The 16,438-nt window shown below is 30.5% G+C and overlaps 1 protein-coding gene across 6 annotated transcripts in view; it reads left to right on the top strand.

Moving 5' to 3' along the window:
- The window catches only part of RPA2 (Replication protein A2), a 37,855-nt gene extending 24,679 nt beyond the window's left edge, over window positions 1-13,176 (top strand). For 5 of the 6 annotated variants that reach the window (XM_076463759.1, XM_076463761.1, XM_076463760.1 and 2 more), the window contains 6 exons: window positions 2,003-2,104; window positions 2,591-2,707; window positions 3,840-4,031; window positions 5,635-5,769; window positions 9,557-9,651; window positions 12,877-13,176. In XM_076463759.1, coding sequence (XP_076319874.1) covers window positions 2,003-2,104; window positions 2,591-2,707; window positions 3,840-4,031; window positions 5,635-5,769; window positions 9,557-9,651; window positions 12,877-12,961 — 726 coding nt within the window. In that variant the 3' untranslated portion in view covers window positions 12,962-13,176. The remainder of the gene's footprint in view (window positions 1-2,002; window positions 2,105-2,590; window positions 2,708-3,839; window positions 4,032-5,634; window positions 5,770-9,556; window positions 9,652-12,876) is intronic. The other variant, XM_076463764.1, reaches the window with a different exon arrangement.
- Window positions 13,177-16,438: the final 3,262 nt, after the last annotated feature.

The following is a 16,438-nucleotide window of genomic DNA, read 5'->3' as shown; positions in this document are numbered from 1 at the left end:
TCAACGTGTTGAGTGATTGCTGTATCAGTATAAATATGAACCAAAGTCCAATGTAACGTATCTATCAGTGAATAGAACTACCAATGATTTGATTAATGACCATTACTTGTGTATGCTGTAACCTTATTTCTGTAATGTATATACTATGAATCTTTTTGTATGTAGGTGTTAGTACTATCTGGAAAGAAAATTAGGTAATGACATCATTGCTTTCTTCTGTCAATAGGTTGTCTGCAATCGGGCAAGAATGGTTGAATATCATTTCTTGGTGAATGATATGTCAAGATTCAAGATAAAGAAAAGCAGACAAAATAAAAAAAATATTGCTTTTATGTAACACAAACATTTTGGTTTATCAAAACTGAAGAAAATTCTATTGATTAACCCAGTACAGAGTTTAATGAGAACCCCATCACAGGGTTGCAAAGGCTTTGCATGGATATTCTTTAAAGAAGGAATTATGAAAACCAGTTCATATAACCGAGACTTATTTATTTGAAGCAGTTTTTGTTTTAGGTGTTAGCAAAGTTTGTATGTTAAAATTGCTATTTGCAAAAAATCTCCATTCTGTCCAGGTGGTGTGAAGTATCAGCTTTCAGTAAAGATGAAAGTGTCTAGAATTACCAACACTCATGCATAAAACTGAAACACTTTGGCCTGTTCTCACATTCACATTAACATCTTTTATAGTACGTCATTGTTATTTGGTTAACTGGATTCAGGGCAAATTCAGCATTACATTACACTGATCCAGAAAGTGCAGCAGATTGCAAAATTGTCTTCTGTATAGGTATTTGCAGCACTTTACCTCATGTCAGAGTTTTACGTTTTTCAAAAACCTCACTCAAATCTCTAAAAGATGGCAGCAGCTTTGCAATACCATAAATAAAAAGTGTTTGGGGTCAATCTGAATATATTTTGGGAACATAACGCATTTTATATCAGTACTGCCGATTCATCTGGTATTCAAAACTAAAACTCGTATGATTAGTACAGTATTTTGCTGGATGATGAACCAAAGTGTACAGAAGGAGAATATCTTGGGTCACATCTGTAATTTTACTGTTATCTGTAGGGAGATCTATAGCATGTAGATTATGAGAAAAAAAAATAATTTCAGCCTTTTGGTGATATATTTATAAATATTTAGCTTATCTTTAGAAGCTTGTAAGTTTTAAAAAAAAGTGCTATTCCTTGGATTTTCTAGTTTTTGTCATCTCAAAATTCAAAAGTTCACAGTTTTCAAACTATATGACCAATAAAGATGTAGAAAAAACAAATATTTATAGCTGTTTCACATGTTTACAGTTTTTGTCTACACAGGCAAGTAAGTATAATTATTGGTATTTAATTAATTAATGAGGCTGGTACTTCTAGCTAATGCTGTAGTGAAAGTTAAGAATTAATGACAGTGGCAGGTAGCCTTAGTAGCTTTTCAGTAACAAATATGGGGTAAGCAAGTTTAGTGACATTATTTTAATTACTTGTATAGTTGGAATAATAAAAATAGTAACAGTAGTAAAGCCTAATTTTAGTTTATATTTTCATGACAATTTTATTGTAATAATCAGAACAACTAATTTGATTTAATTTAAATTAACCAATTAGTTTAAGTTACTGTTTGATTTTGTTATTTTATTGAAAATAAATGTTAGTAAAGTTTATATGAAAAAATTAATCTAAAAGTAAGCATTTCAGTTATAGTTTTATTTTATAGATGACTAAAAAAGGAAATCTGTCAAAATTTGTACAAACAATATTAAGTGGGTTAATTTGCTGTGTCACTAAGGGCATTATTGTTACTTTAGTAAACACTTAAATAATTATTGTTTGTAAAATAATAAACATATGAATCATATACTGTATGTAACAACTGTCTTGAAGAAAACTATTATTATGGAATAATCAGATATAAAATTAGTTTATTATTAAGTATTATTGACATTATGTGCTTCATGATTTTATTTAAAGGATTAATCTTCATGTTTTTGTTTGTTTACAGAGTGAACGACTACACAATGTAGTTCCAGTGACAGTGGCTCAAGTTTTACAGGCATCAGATAAAGAGGAACACCTTACAGTTGGAAGTATGGAATGCCATATTGTAAGTTATTACTTTTGTCTTTTATTAGGCATGTAAAATATTTTAGGTGATTGGAATTGGAAAAAGTCAATTTTTAATTTTTTCCCTGCACAGTTTATAGATCAGTGAATACCATTGATTATTCTTTGGTTTGTCTAAAGTTAAGTACATTAATTAACTCATTTAAACAAATTTTTATTTGAGTTTTTCTTTATCCCAGAGCAGCTCCAAATACTTTGTTCTGAATGAAGCTTGTGAAGATAAAGTAATAAATTAAGGGTAAAGAAAGTTTCTTTAATGATAGTTTATATTAATCACAAATGTTAAGCTCAAATAAAAATATGAAGTCTAAGTAACCTAACTTTTCAAATCATAACATATAAATTTGAGTCTTTATGTTTAAAATTGTATTAAATTTTGTATGATACAAAAAACAGTACCAGTTAATTCCATCATTCTATAATATTTCTGTTTAATCAATGTGTTTGATCTATTTTTTTGACATAGTTGACACTTGTGGGACTGGTTCGCTTTGTTGATGAACAAACTATTCGAATAACATACCAACTGGATGATTTCACTGGCTCCCCACTTGAAGTACAGATGTGGTTTGGTGAAAATGAAGTGAGTTTAACCAAAATTTTAAAGTGTGATATATATAATAACAATATGTAATGAAATATTTATTTTTTACAGTTAGTAGGTTTATCTATCTCAACATTTTAAATCAACTACAATGACTATATCATTGAAAGTTGGTTTCCAAATATGGAACATGCAAAACTGTTATGAATTTTTATAAAATTCATATCAGTTCATTTCCATGAATTGATGCTGTGAACTGCTAAATGAGTTCTTTTGGTTGCATCATATTGATCAACTCAAGCATAGTTTCTGCTCCTTCAGTATCTGCAGGAATGTCCACCTCTACCTCTTCAACATTGGCAGTTTCTGGTATGACAACCTCGATCAGACATACTCCACCCACGTGACTGGAAACTCGATTTTCATGCTTGGAACATATTCTTGACATGGAATTTAAACCCTCTTCTTCCAAAAATATGTACCATATCCAATTTTATGACTTAGATATTTGAGAAGGGTCTTTCTTGCCTTGTCTATTGTGGTTAAATATAAATCATCCTTATCCACAGTTTTTAGGTATTCCGAATACTGAAAGGTTTTTAATCCCTACTTCTGCTCGCAAGTTGTTTGTTGTAAATTTAATTCCTAGCAGTACTATGTAAACTTCTTTGCTTGGTCAGTATTTATTATAAATATCAAATGTGGAATGTTTTTTTGTAGAATGCATTGATTTAAATTACTGAACTTTTTTTTTCTAACTGGTTATACCTGTTATAGGATAGTATACAGTTGTCTGAAGCAAAACAATTATTGTTATCCAGCCTTAAGTGCACTGATGTACATTGTTGAATGTTTGTTTTTTATGTATATTTTCTCATTGATTGCATCTAGAATAGTAGACAGTTGTCTGGATCAGAATGGTATTCAGGATTAACTTCATTGATATACATTAATGACAGTTTGTTTCTTCTTATTGATCATCTTTCAGACACTACTAAAAATTAGCTTACCTGATTGACCTTGGTGTAAGAAAGTAGGGATATCTGATTTTCTCAAAGCTGTATCTGTTGATGTACATTGCCGTGTTTTAATTTTGGGTCAAACATTTTAAAAAACCTAAGTTAAGGTCTTTACCTTTAGGATTTCAATACTTAAACTATTTGTTTTGGAGGAATTCAGTGACAAGAGATCTCCTATCATGGAAAACTCGTATCTTCGTGTGTATGGTGGACTTCGGACTTTTAAAGGGAAGAGATTGCTCAATGCCTTCAAAGTTATTCCAGTAACCAATCTTAATGAAGTTACAATGCACATTTTAGAAGTTGTTCACACTTCAATGGCAATTGCTGTTATGGATAGCCAGGTAGGACATCTCAGAGGTTCTTTTACAGAGTGGTTTATCAGTATAATTCTTGACATGTGTAACTAATATCACAATTTTTTATCTGATTGGGATTTTTTTCGATGCAGTACTGGTGGATGATATTTGAATATAATTAAGGGAAATCTCTTGATTTCTCCATAAAATAAAATTCATCTGGAGGTGAGGACTAAAAATGTCAACCTTATTTTTAGAATTTTATATTTACACAGTAAGAACAAAATTACAACTCTCAATTTTCAAATCCTATTACATTTTTAAATAGTTGGTCAGTTCATTTGTTATTCAGTTTTAACATTAAAATTTCATCAGATGACTTTAACATGTCCATTTGGATTTAAAGGGTGTCTTTGTATTAAAATTTGTTAAATGTTAAAAGTAGGTTGAATCTGGAAACTCTCAAAGGGTTTCAGATGTGACAATTTGAAGGCAAGTTTTTGTTTGTTAATTAATAATTTTTAAGTGAACTACAATGTCCTCAAGTCTTCATACTAGCTAGTACTAAGATCTTCCTGCTGGGAGTAAATTCAGTATTTATTGAAAAAGCCACATTCTCAACATCATTAATTATACAATTGCTAACATTATTTGCTCTTGCTATCAGTCATCTTTTTTTCAATTGAGATATGAATGAATTCACTTGCAATTTGACAGAAGAGGTCAAAGCATCACAGTAGTCAGGAGTAGGATGAGCAGACAGGAACATTTTGAAAGCAGTTACAGGAATAATATTGTGCCAGACTTGCTATACAATATCTACCAAAGTGATTTTAATGGGTTCCTGAATGCCTTTGCGTGTCATTTGGAGATTTCCATGCTTTTTGTTATGTTTGTGATGTGCTGATGAATTTGAGTCACTTTACTACTTCAAATCACTTTTGAGAAATGCTTTCTTTATAGCCAGTAAAAATTAAGAAAAACTGGAATCGGTAGTTTTGTTGTTTGTTTACAACAAAATGCCCCCACCCCCCCACTTGCAAGGGGCCTGTTAAATGTATTGTTCAAACAAAAGCTAATTATTGCCAGTTGGTCAAATTTAATATGTCATTGTAATGAAGAACAAGGTATTCTATTGTTTAGTTGAAAGTTAAAACTTGAGTAAAGAGGCATAAAACGTGGACTTAAGAAACTTTATTAATGTCAATTAATTCACTTTGAGTTTAAAACAAAATTCCTTTATTAACATTTGGTATCTATATTTCATGAACAATTATGTTCGAATATAGTAATTCAATATTCATTTTTTTTAAATTTTGAAACCAATGCAAGTTTTAAATTTATATTCAGATACTAAAGATTCATCTCAGATTATTCCTTTCATAATATGCATTTCAAACATAGCAGATATTTCAATGAAAAAATTTTAAAGGAAATATTTATCGAATAAATAAAAAAGGGTAATATTGTTTCTGCAACATAACTTTTTTTTTCCCCAGTCTTTATCGTTTAACTGTATTGTTTATTGGGTTACTTTTTGATTAATTATTTTTAAATAATTACATGTGAATGATCTGTTTATAGACTGTTTGAATTGAGAGCAAGATTTGTCATTTTTGTTCTGTAACTTATTTCTGGGGCCTTCTAGAATGTTCAGGCCATTTCAACTGCAGGGTTTCTTGCTAAGTCATTAGACAACACACAGATGGGTATGAATGTAAGTGGAGGAGCTATACTTGAAGATGTTGGAAATATGTTTGGATTGGATAGAAACCAGCAACTGGTAAGGATCTTAATCACAATTTTAATTATCTCAACATCATATATCAGTTGTTCACATGTTGTGTAAGTAATGCACATTTTATATCCTTCAAAGATACAAATATTTGTATGTGCCTTAGAAGCACAAAGTATAATTCAAATATAATTATTTGATATTATATTTTTTCTCTGAGAGCTTGAATTTTCATTCAAGTAACGAACTAGCATCAGTAAGCATAAAAATAAGAAAGGTAATGCTTCAAGTTTAATATAAATTAGAAGCAGTATATGTTTCTTGGTAAAAGTACAGTTGAAATGTTTATGAACTTTCAGTTCAAACTGTAAACAGGATTTTGGCTTCACAGTTGGAAGGACAGTATATAAAATGCTCTGATGCCTGTGTAATATATTTAATAACAGTATGATGAAACAATTATAGTTGTAATAGCAAAGACTATGTATTATTCACCTTTCTATGGATTCTCTCACCTACAAGTGATTATTATTATTATTACATGTATACAGGCAGACTTGACGGAAAGTGGTAGATGTTTTTTCTCTTTTGCTTTTACAGGTTGTGTGGCAAGAGTTCTAAGTGCATGTTTTTATGTCTAGTACATTAACTTGTATATTATTTTATTTTGGTGAGTTGACAATGCATAGCAAGTAGACCTTAATATTCTAATGCATGTTTCTACATGTTCTTCCACAAAAAAAAAAAAAAAGCAAATGAATGTAACAGTGCAAGACAGAAAGATGAAAAATTTGTATAAAAGAATAAATTGACATATATAAATAAAAAAAATTTAGTTTGTATGACTGGACAGATGGAATTAATCATTCAAACGAGCTTATGTATAAAGAAGAATTAAGTTCCTGTATATTTGTGTTGTGTATTGTTGGTGAAGCATTTTTAATAAACTAAAATACAAATGTGTCCATTAATATATTGTGTATCTGTTTTGAAAAGTGTGCAAAGTACTTTTCATGTTAAGGGTAAAATACTTCCTGATATAAAAAATCTTAAATTTCCTTTGTGTGATCCATAAAATCTCCTAAGTATATTTCAGACTATTTATTTTCAGTAAAAGTTTATATTTTATCTATTATTATTTCTACCTTATCTCTGTATGGGATTGGTCAGTTTAAACAGCTTCATAACCACAAAAGAAAATTGAAATAGAACATAGACCAATAACATACAAAAAGTAGACATTTCCTCCTAACTCTCAGAAATATTCTGTCTTTCTGTATGACAAGAGCCATTGCAGATTCATCTAAGCTAGCCTTAACTATCCCATGGGAATAAAGCCATTACACTAAGTGAAATGATGATTAGCTGTTCAGAACACAATGTTTTGATGATTTTGACTTTCTATAGGTAACATAAGATAAACAATGAAATTCTAACAGAGAGAATATGGCAGAAGGGGCATGATTTTTTATTTGATAGCTCTGTAACCAAACAAATTTGAAGGCTATAAAAATTGTTTGTCTGAGCAATGACAGTTTTATAGTGAGTAATTTATATTTAATTTTGCACATTTTGAAGGATGGTAGATAAAATAAGAAAGAAGATGCTTAGAAAAAAGTCTTGTCATACTGGTGGAAATATGGGAGTTTTTTTCAAAATATTGCTTTGTAGAAGTAAGATTTTAAAACTTGTATGCTATTAAAATATGGATTATTATTAGCTAAGTTTGCTAGTGAAGCTATAAATTAAAAACTAGTTAAACAAAGTTTTGAATTTAAGACACTAAAATATGGTGTTATGTGCAGTAAAGGATACCTGGGGTTGAGAGTGTTACAAATATAGTTCATTTCTTCATGATCAAACATCAAAGTTACTTTACACTTGATAAACAGTAAAATCAAGAGTTCTAGATTCTGTTGATTTTTTGCACTGAAAATTGTGTTTGAAGAATTTTTAAACCCATATTTTTATTATAATATGATACAGTGGCAAACAACAATGTATAAGGATAATGAATATCAATGTTCTGTAGTACACCTCATACTTTCAAAATAAATCACTTCATTATATATGCGTGCCATTTTTCCACTGAAACGCGGATTTCTGCGGTTTTCAAATGGCCAACGACCACCCACGAGATTTGTGTAAATTCGAGGAGAAAATATGAGAAATTTGGGGGCTGGGTAGGTGGTTTTTGAGAAGAAATTGTATTTTTTCAATGTTTATTGCAGAAAAAAAATCTGACCACCATCTTGGAGGCAGTCTTGTTTCGTCTCGTTGCAGGTCTTGTGGTCTGGTATCGTGTGCATACCAGACGATAAAATATTCTCTACGCTCCAAAGAAACAACAGCGATTGAAATGTTTAAAAGGAAAGATGTTCATTTTGATCCTGTAGGCAAGAGAATGTGTAAGGACATTAAATCAGCAGCTTCAAAGTATACCTCAAAGCTGAGGGAGAATCAGAAGAAAAGGGCAGAAAGGCTTGAGGCCTATGGTTCTGTGAAATCTGGCCCAGCCACCTTGGCTAAAGAAAAAGTCCAGGAAGCTGCAGAGGCACAGAGAGCTGCCCATTCAGAGAAGGAGAGAAAAAAAGCTCGGAAGAGAGCACTGGAAACCCTTGTCTCAAAAAAGAGGAAAGTAGCCAAGATTGATTAAAGGAAATTAAGTGATTTGAAATTTGACTGTAATTTATGCAGCAGAGCAGAAGTTGATATCAGTGACTGAAAAACATTTTATTATTATCTGCAGCATACAGTGCCAGTGGTTTATTTTAAAGCATATCATTAATTTTATTTTGAAGCAATGTCAAAGCTTTCCTTGATTTGCTGTTTCAGTTTGTATTGTGAAAGAATGAAAAATATACTGATATTGAGGTACCAGTAATTTACTGACAAGATTGTATAGATGAACAAGTTTTACTGTAGGTAGTCATGTAGAGTAATTTTAAGTAATTTGAAATTTTAATGGAATACATGCAGCAGAGCAGTAGTTGTTGATGTCAGTGACTGTACAAAATCTAATTTCTGAGGCATATCACTGATATCAGTAGTTTAATATTGAACCATATCAGTAGTTGAATTTTTAAGCAATGTCATAGCTTTCCTTCATATGCTGTTTTAGTTTGTATTGTCAATTTGTGAAAGAATGGAAAATTCACTGACATTAAGGTACCAGTAGTATAATGACAAGATTGCATAGCTGAACAATTTGAACTGTAGGTAGTCATGATTAGTCAAAAGAGTAATTTTATGTGATTTTAAAATTGTATGGAATATATGCAGCAGAGAAGTAGTTATTGGCAATGACTGTAAAACATTTAATTGGCAGCAAACCAGTAGTTGATGATGATGATGATATTGATGACAAAAAGGATAATAATGAAATGATTTGTATTTGAAATATTTACTGAGTTATTTTGGCTTTATTAACTCATATTACTAATATATTTTGTTTTATAAAAAAATTAAACTGAATAAATAGCAAATAAACAATCTTAAATTTCATTTATTTACTTTTTATTTTATTTGTTAATTTTAGATACTTTGATATATCTTCTAAAAAATGAATGCAAATTAAAAGAATAAATCAATTTGCTAAAAACTGTAAATGAAAGTTTTTAAAAATGAAAGGCTATATACCTTTTCCTCTTTTTTTTATAAATGTCATTGGTATGCCTGATTATACTTAAATTGTTTTGTCAATTCATTATTATATCTACATAGTGTGCTTCTATACTCAACTACTATGTTCTTATTACTATTAAGATGTGAAAATTATCTTTACAATATGAAGTTGTAACTAATACTATCTGTTGACAAAAATTGAAATTATCAGGTTTTCAGAGCTATCAGTGCAGCTACCAGTGAGGAAGGCATTAGTTTTCAGCATCTCTGCGAGAGCTTGAAATCATTGACTCCAGCTGTGATTCGGTAAGTAAAGAAATTATCTGTTTTATTTTTTTAATACAAGTGTTTTAGAGAAAATGAGCTTCAGCTACTGGTAGTTACATTGTTTAAGAGTAAAACTTGTTAAATTAGTTTTATATTTGTGACAATGGTTGTAAGATCAACAAAAAAGTTTTAAGCAAAAATAAAACAACTAATAAAAGTTTAATTTTATTAAACAAGTCTGACTTGTGAGATTTTTTATGTACATTCCTCCTAATTTGTCCATTGCTGTTCAAAATCAGAGGACTGTAAGCATAACAGTTCAGATCTTTCTTTTGTCTCCCACAGGTTGCAGTCTAAGAAACTTTTTGTTCAATACCAGTGAAAGACAAAAGTCTATGAAACAACTTTATAAAAGTTAGAGTTTAAATGCCATAAAGCAGTGAAGTATTGTAAATCAATAAACCTAAAGATTTTGAGTCAATGAATAAGTGAGTAAAAGTGTGGGAAAAACATCTTTACTTACCTTGCTTTTGATTAACAAATTTTAGGTCTGTTGGTTTCCAGTACTTCACCATCTTTTGGTGTTTGAACCATTTCTAATCATGTACATAAAAATAAATAAGTGACATTGAAAATCTCATGGTTTAGTGATTATTTGACATAAAATTTGAAAATCAGTGAATATTAATTTTTCTTTTCAGTATTAATATTAACAAATGCAAAAAAAGAAAATGTTCATACTTTATTTGGCAGATTTGTAGAGAAATGATTAGATTTGTACTACAGTGTGTGTATAAGTAACAGTGTCTTCAGGATTCTATTTTTTCCCTTACCATTGTATCAAAAATGTTTTTAAAATAGTAATAGTGGGGATTTCAAAAAATAAATCTGATAAGTGCATGGCACATTTCAAAATTAAAGAATTACTTCTTGGATAACTAGTTCTTTCACATTACTGAAAAATACATAAATTTGATAAATTAAAAATTGGTTCTTGCTATAAGTCATAGAGTATACTTGTTTGTTACTCCTATCATGATCACACTTCTGTAAGTTTTAGGTTTAGATGACAGAATTGTTTATCACAATTGCATAAAACCATAAAAATTATTTTTTACTTTTTATAATATCTACTAATAATTGAATTTACTACTGTATTATTTAATCACAAACACCAAATTTGACATTCAAACAGAAGGTAAATATTTTACTTTCAGTCTCCCTTATATGAAACTAAATGCATCATTGAGTTGAGAGCTAAGTAGTATCTAACTCTACGATGTAAAGTTATAGTTTACTATTCTGAAGACAAACTATATGATTATATTGCAGCATTATCTTGAATAGTTGCCATTCCTTTAACAAGACCTTTAGACCATGTGTAAATGTTTAAGTAAACCCTTACTAACAGTTTTTGTAGCTGCAGGCTTTTCCAGTCAAATTTACATTGGTCATGAATTTGTTCTTTCAGTACATGCATCTTCAGCTTTCCCATAAGAAAGCTTTAGGGATGAAATCTGATAATTTTACTTTTTGTCGTGTTTATCACTAAGCACAGTTGTATTTAATATGTAGGGATAGGCTGAGAAAAAAATGGATGTCACATTTTATGTATTGTCAATTATAGTATCAAATTTATGTTACAACATTACATGACGCTTTTTAAACACCTAACATAGGTTTTCAGTAGCTATTGAGACTTTCAGATTAAACAAAAAAAAACATTGCTAAAGTATAGAACCAGCAAGTAGTGTAACAGCCAAATGTTCTATTGATCATTCTGATTCTGGTGTCAGAAGTGTGAGAATGTTTGAATTTTTTGAGATGATTTACACACCAAAATGTTGCATTTTAACTTGGGACTTGCAGAAGCATTTTACTAATTTTAACATATGATGTCCATCAAGACAACTCATCAGGCTGAAACTGCTGCCTTCACATTAACTGCTATTCATGAAAAGAGAAGGAAGATAAGTAATAACTTTTTGAAAGTATAATGATGCCAAAATGTAAAGAAACAAGGTAGAGGTGAATACACAAAACCATACATAAGTTGCCTCTAAATTAATGTTACAAGCTTTATAGGAATTAGCCATTGTAAAAATTTAAAACATTACTCGGCTTAAATGTTTTTATTTAAACCTGAATTCATGCAAGTACAAGGAATTCAACATTTAGTTGTAGCTAAAACTTTTCTTTGAAATATTTTTCTGTGTGTGTAGTGATTTTTTTGTATGATCTTGTGCATTTATCACAACCTTGTTTTTGTACTGGTTGGCACTGCCAGCCTTACATCATCCATACTTTTTCAAAGTTTTTTATTACTTATTTGAATTAGTTTTGTCACTTATATTTGTTGACAAGCATTCGTAGTCTTATATATTGTAAGCTGCATATACATTGTTCACAGCCAAGCTAGTCTATTTATGCTGTGACCTCTGTCTGTTAATCATCACTCTTTATGCACAATGTTGCATTCATACTTAACATTAATTAAAATCATAAAATAGTGTGAGCGTGCAGATACATCACATTCATCTAAAGCATGTTTTAAAATATTTCACATTTGAGTGTTCACTTAAACAGGGTTGAAGTTATCTAGTAATTGGTTTAATATGTGATAAGTAACAAAAAAACTAGTGAAATAATTTAAACAAGGTTGAAGCTGTCTAGTAATTGGCTTAATGTGTGATAAATAACAAAAAAAAAATAGTGAAATCACTCATTCTTTTTATGAATACCAGCAGTGAATAGTGGAATGGTCATAATGATGCTATTTTTATCTGAATCATATTCTGTTAGGGTTCCTGTGTAACAAACAATGACAAGCAAGTGATTTAGTGCACAAATTGTTTAGAAAAGTTTGTTCCAAAAGCACATGAATTTCATAAAGTGTTCAGTAGGTTATGTTGGACTGATCACTGTATGGTTTAAGACTCCATAAGTTAAATGTACAAGCAAATCAAAGTGTAGCATTCTAAAGAATGTTTTGTGTGTATATGATGTAGTTATCCATTAAAGTGACTTTAAGATCTTAATTACAGCTTTTGATAAATGCAATATCTGCATAAAAGTCTACTGAATAACAGATTAAGGTTACAATTTAATTAAACTAGATTAATTGTAAATTTGTTTCTGTAATATTGTCAGTTCCAACAATCTAAATTTACTATTGTAAAATTCCTGTTTCACTTTGTTATAGCTCTTAGCTTAAGTTTAAATAATTATTGTTGTTATCATAGTGAATTTTTATGGTATTTACAGGAAAGTTGTTGAGTTCTTGAGCAATGAGGGACATATTTACACAACAACTGATGATGATCATTATAAAGCAACAGACAGTGGATAAGAAGAACAGCAACAAAAATATTGTACTTTGTTTTTGTAAACTTCTATATACAATTTTAGATTCTAAATACATTTTTGTACATCAAATTTGATCTGTGGAAAACTTTCTTTGAAACTGTGAAAATAAGTGATAAATTGGAAAAACAAATAATTAGTATTGTATGTTCAACTAAATCTTAAGAATGGAAACTTGATAATAAAGTCAGTCTAAAGTTGTGTGGTTGAATCTGTTAATAGTTTTCAAAGACATTGGTCCAATTCAAGATATAACTAATGCAAATTAAATTACATGATAAATTAAAGTAACAAATTAAGGGTGATAATTTTAGAAAAAAAACATTATTTTGGAAAATGTTCTTGTTGCCATTTAGCTCTATTACAGAATGATTGATTTTAAATTTCAAACCCAGTAATTTGAATTATGTTTATAGTGTTATATAAAAACTAAAACTTAAACAAAAGCTGAAGTGTGACATCACAAAATCACCATTTTAGCAGTTTTATTTGTGCATTTTTAAGAAGGCTTAATATCTTGATAATTAGTGTTTTAGATCAATAGTTCTTAATTTATAGTTCATGAAATGATTACCTAAATACTAAAAAAAATCACAAATATGACCTGTAGACCCCATTGGGATCCACAAAGAGATAAAATAAAATATTCAAGTAGTCTCTGAAAAAAACGTTTTGAGAATAACTGCTTTAGGTAACCAGTTGCTTTGTTGTTGTTGGTGGTGGTGATGGCTAATTTTTTTGTTTTTTTAAATAAAGAAATGAAAAATGCCAAGAAATTCTTTAGTAAAAATGTATTTGTTAGGAATTCCAAGCAATTGACCAATGGTTTTTATAACAGTACTCTCCCCTTATACTAGTGTATGGGTGCCAGTTTTGTGAGCTTATTTGTATCAATTCTCTACATTCTAAATATACTTTGGAACCTTGAAATTAATTAAATCAACTTTTACAAAATAAAGTTCTACCATTGAAAAAAAAAATCCAGTACTACTAATTTTCATAATGCAAGAAACTTATTTTTGCCCTAGTGACATCAGACTTGTATGCAAACACAGGTTAAGTAATTGTTCACTATAATATAGCTGTTTATGCCTTAATATACTGAGTGAAAGAAAGGTTTTTGGCTCACTTTATTAAACTTATTTGAAAAGAAAAACAGAAGCTTTAATAAAAAAACAACCACCATTTTTTAGGTAAATGTTCATTAAGGAAATACTGTTTTAAGTGAATAACCTGTATTGACGTCACGTTATAGTAAAGAACGGTGTAACATAACATATTTTAAGGTCATTTGATAGGAAAAACTTTTAAAGGAAGAAGAGTGTAACAGTCATAAATACCTTGTGTTAAAATTCATGGTAAAAAAAATTGATGAAAAAACCAAACTTCCAGTTAATTATTTCTATATTGTATATCATAGGCCTGAATTTCTTCAATGTATACTGTAACAATACTAATGATATGATTATTAAAGATGATTTAAACGTGATTTTGGCCGAGCATGGCCAAGCGTGTTAAGGCGTGCGACTCGTAATCTGAGGGGCGCGAGTTCGCATCCCTGTCGCACCAAACATGCTCACCCTTTCAGCCGTGGGGGCGTTATAATGTACGGTCAATCCCACTATTCATTGGTAAAAGAGTAGCCCAAGAGTTGGCGGTGGGTGGTGATGACTAGCTGCCTTATGTTTTACATTGATAAATTACGGACAGCTATCGTAGATAGCTCTCGCGTAGCCTTGTGCGAAATTCAAAAAACAAAGATTTGGAAATTTTTATTTTTTCCATTCTAAAAACCAAAATTACATGAATCACTAGTATATGAATAATATAGAATAAAATTTTCCTATATAGTGTTATAAAACGCTTTGAAGTTTAACCAGTTTTCAATAGTAAATGTTTTAATCGTTTAAAACTTCATCTTTGTGTGAATTGTAAACATTTGCAATTGATATTTTAAACAGATGTACGTTAAGATTTAGTGTGTGCGCTACGTAATTCCTCCAAAACTGTTGGACTCGTTGACTTAAAAGGTGTCAAACGAATAATGCCAGCCATAACGTTTCCACAAATGTAAAACATTTCACCCAACCCTTAATGACCAGGTGGTTAAGGCGCTCGGCTCGTAATTCGAGGGTCGCGGTTTCGAATCCCCGTCACATCAAACATACTCGCCCTTTCAGCCGTGGGGGCGTTATAATTCCACTATTCTTTGACAGAAGAGTAGCCCAAGAGTTGCGGTGTGTAATGATGACCAGTTGCCTTCCCTCTAGCCTTACACTACTAAGTTAGGGACCGCTAGTGCAGATAGCCCTCGTGTAGCTTTGCGCGAAATTCAGAAAACAAACCCAAACTCTAGCGAACCCGTGTAACTGTGGCAGGCGTTTATTGATCGCCTAGCAAAGTATTAGATGCAAATCTTTTGCATTCTATATATAAAATGCACGAAAATCTTAATTCACTAACGTTTTATATTATCGACGTAAATGGAACTATGTTTGTTTTGAATTTCGCGCAATGCTAAAAGAAGGCTATCTGTGCTAGCCGTCCCTAATTTAGCAGTGTAAGACTAAAGGGAAAGTAGCTAGTCATCACCATCCACCGCCAACGTGGTACCCACAGTACTCGAAATGTGTCCTGATTAACGAATTGTACAACTGTTCAACAAATTATAAGCTCTTTTGAATTGTATTTAGTATTTATTTAGATACAACCTAAGGTCCTCTTTACATTACCATCTCTTGGATGGATTAAAAGACTGACCAATTAGAACACCAAGATATTTTTTCGCCGGTCACACCATTAAAGTTATTTTCTTTAAAGATTATTTCCGTAATTCGTATTGTAGTGACCTACACACTTTATCTTGCAAATATTCGAATTAAAAACTATGTATCGTATATTTTCCAAATTCTCAGAAAATGCAAACCTGGTGCAGCATCCTCATAGTCAGCAACATCTATAACTTTAATAACACATTTAAACAATTTATTTACCATTCCTTTTTTTAAGCCATTGTTATAAATAAAAAAGAGAAAAGGTCTTAATCCTAAGCCCTGAAATACCCCAAACGTGATATTAATGTAGTTTTGAGTGAATACCATTTCTAATAACCTTTGGCTTTCTTCCACCTAACTAGTTGTCTGTCTAATGAGCTAACCTATTCCCCATGCGCATGTTTTTATAAGTCTTTTATATGACACCTTGTCAAATGCGTTCAATAAAAACCCTCATCTACATAAGTAGGAACCTCTTCAAAGAATGTCAATAAATTAATAGGGCATGATTTTCCTCTAGCAAAACCATGCTAACTATCCAACAAAAGTTTAAACTTGGTTAAAGAGCTTCGCAAAACCAAGTATCAGCTTTTCAAACTTTCCAACCATTGATGTTGTGGGTCTATAATTACCGTGACAATTTTTATCACTTCTCTTTAAAAGAGGAGTCACATTAGTTAACTTCCAAT

The sequence above is a fragment of the Tachypleus tridentatus genome, chromosome 10 (assembly GCF_004210375.1).
Source record: "Tachypleus tridentatus isolate NWPU-2018 chromosome 10, ASM421037v1, whole genome shotgun sequence".
NCBI lineage: Eukaryota > Metazoa > Arthropoda > Merostomata > Xiphosura > Limulidae > Tachypleus > Tachypleus tridentatus.
The sequence above is the reverse complement of the archived record's forward strand: the minus strand, read 5'-3'. Positions and strand labels throughout refer to the sequence as shown.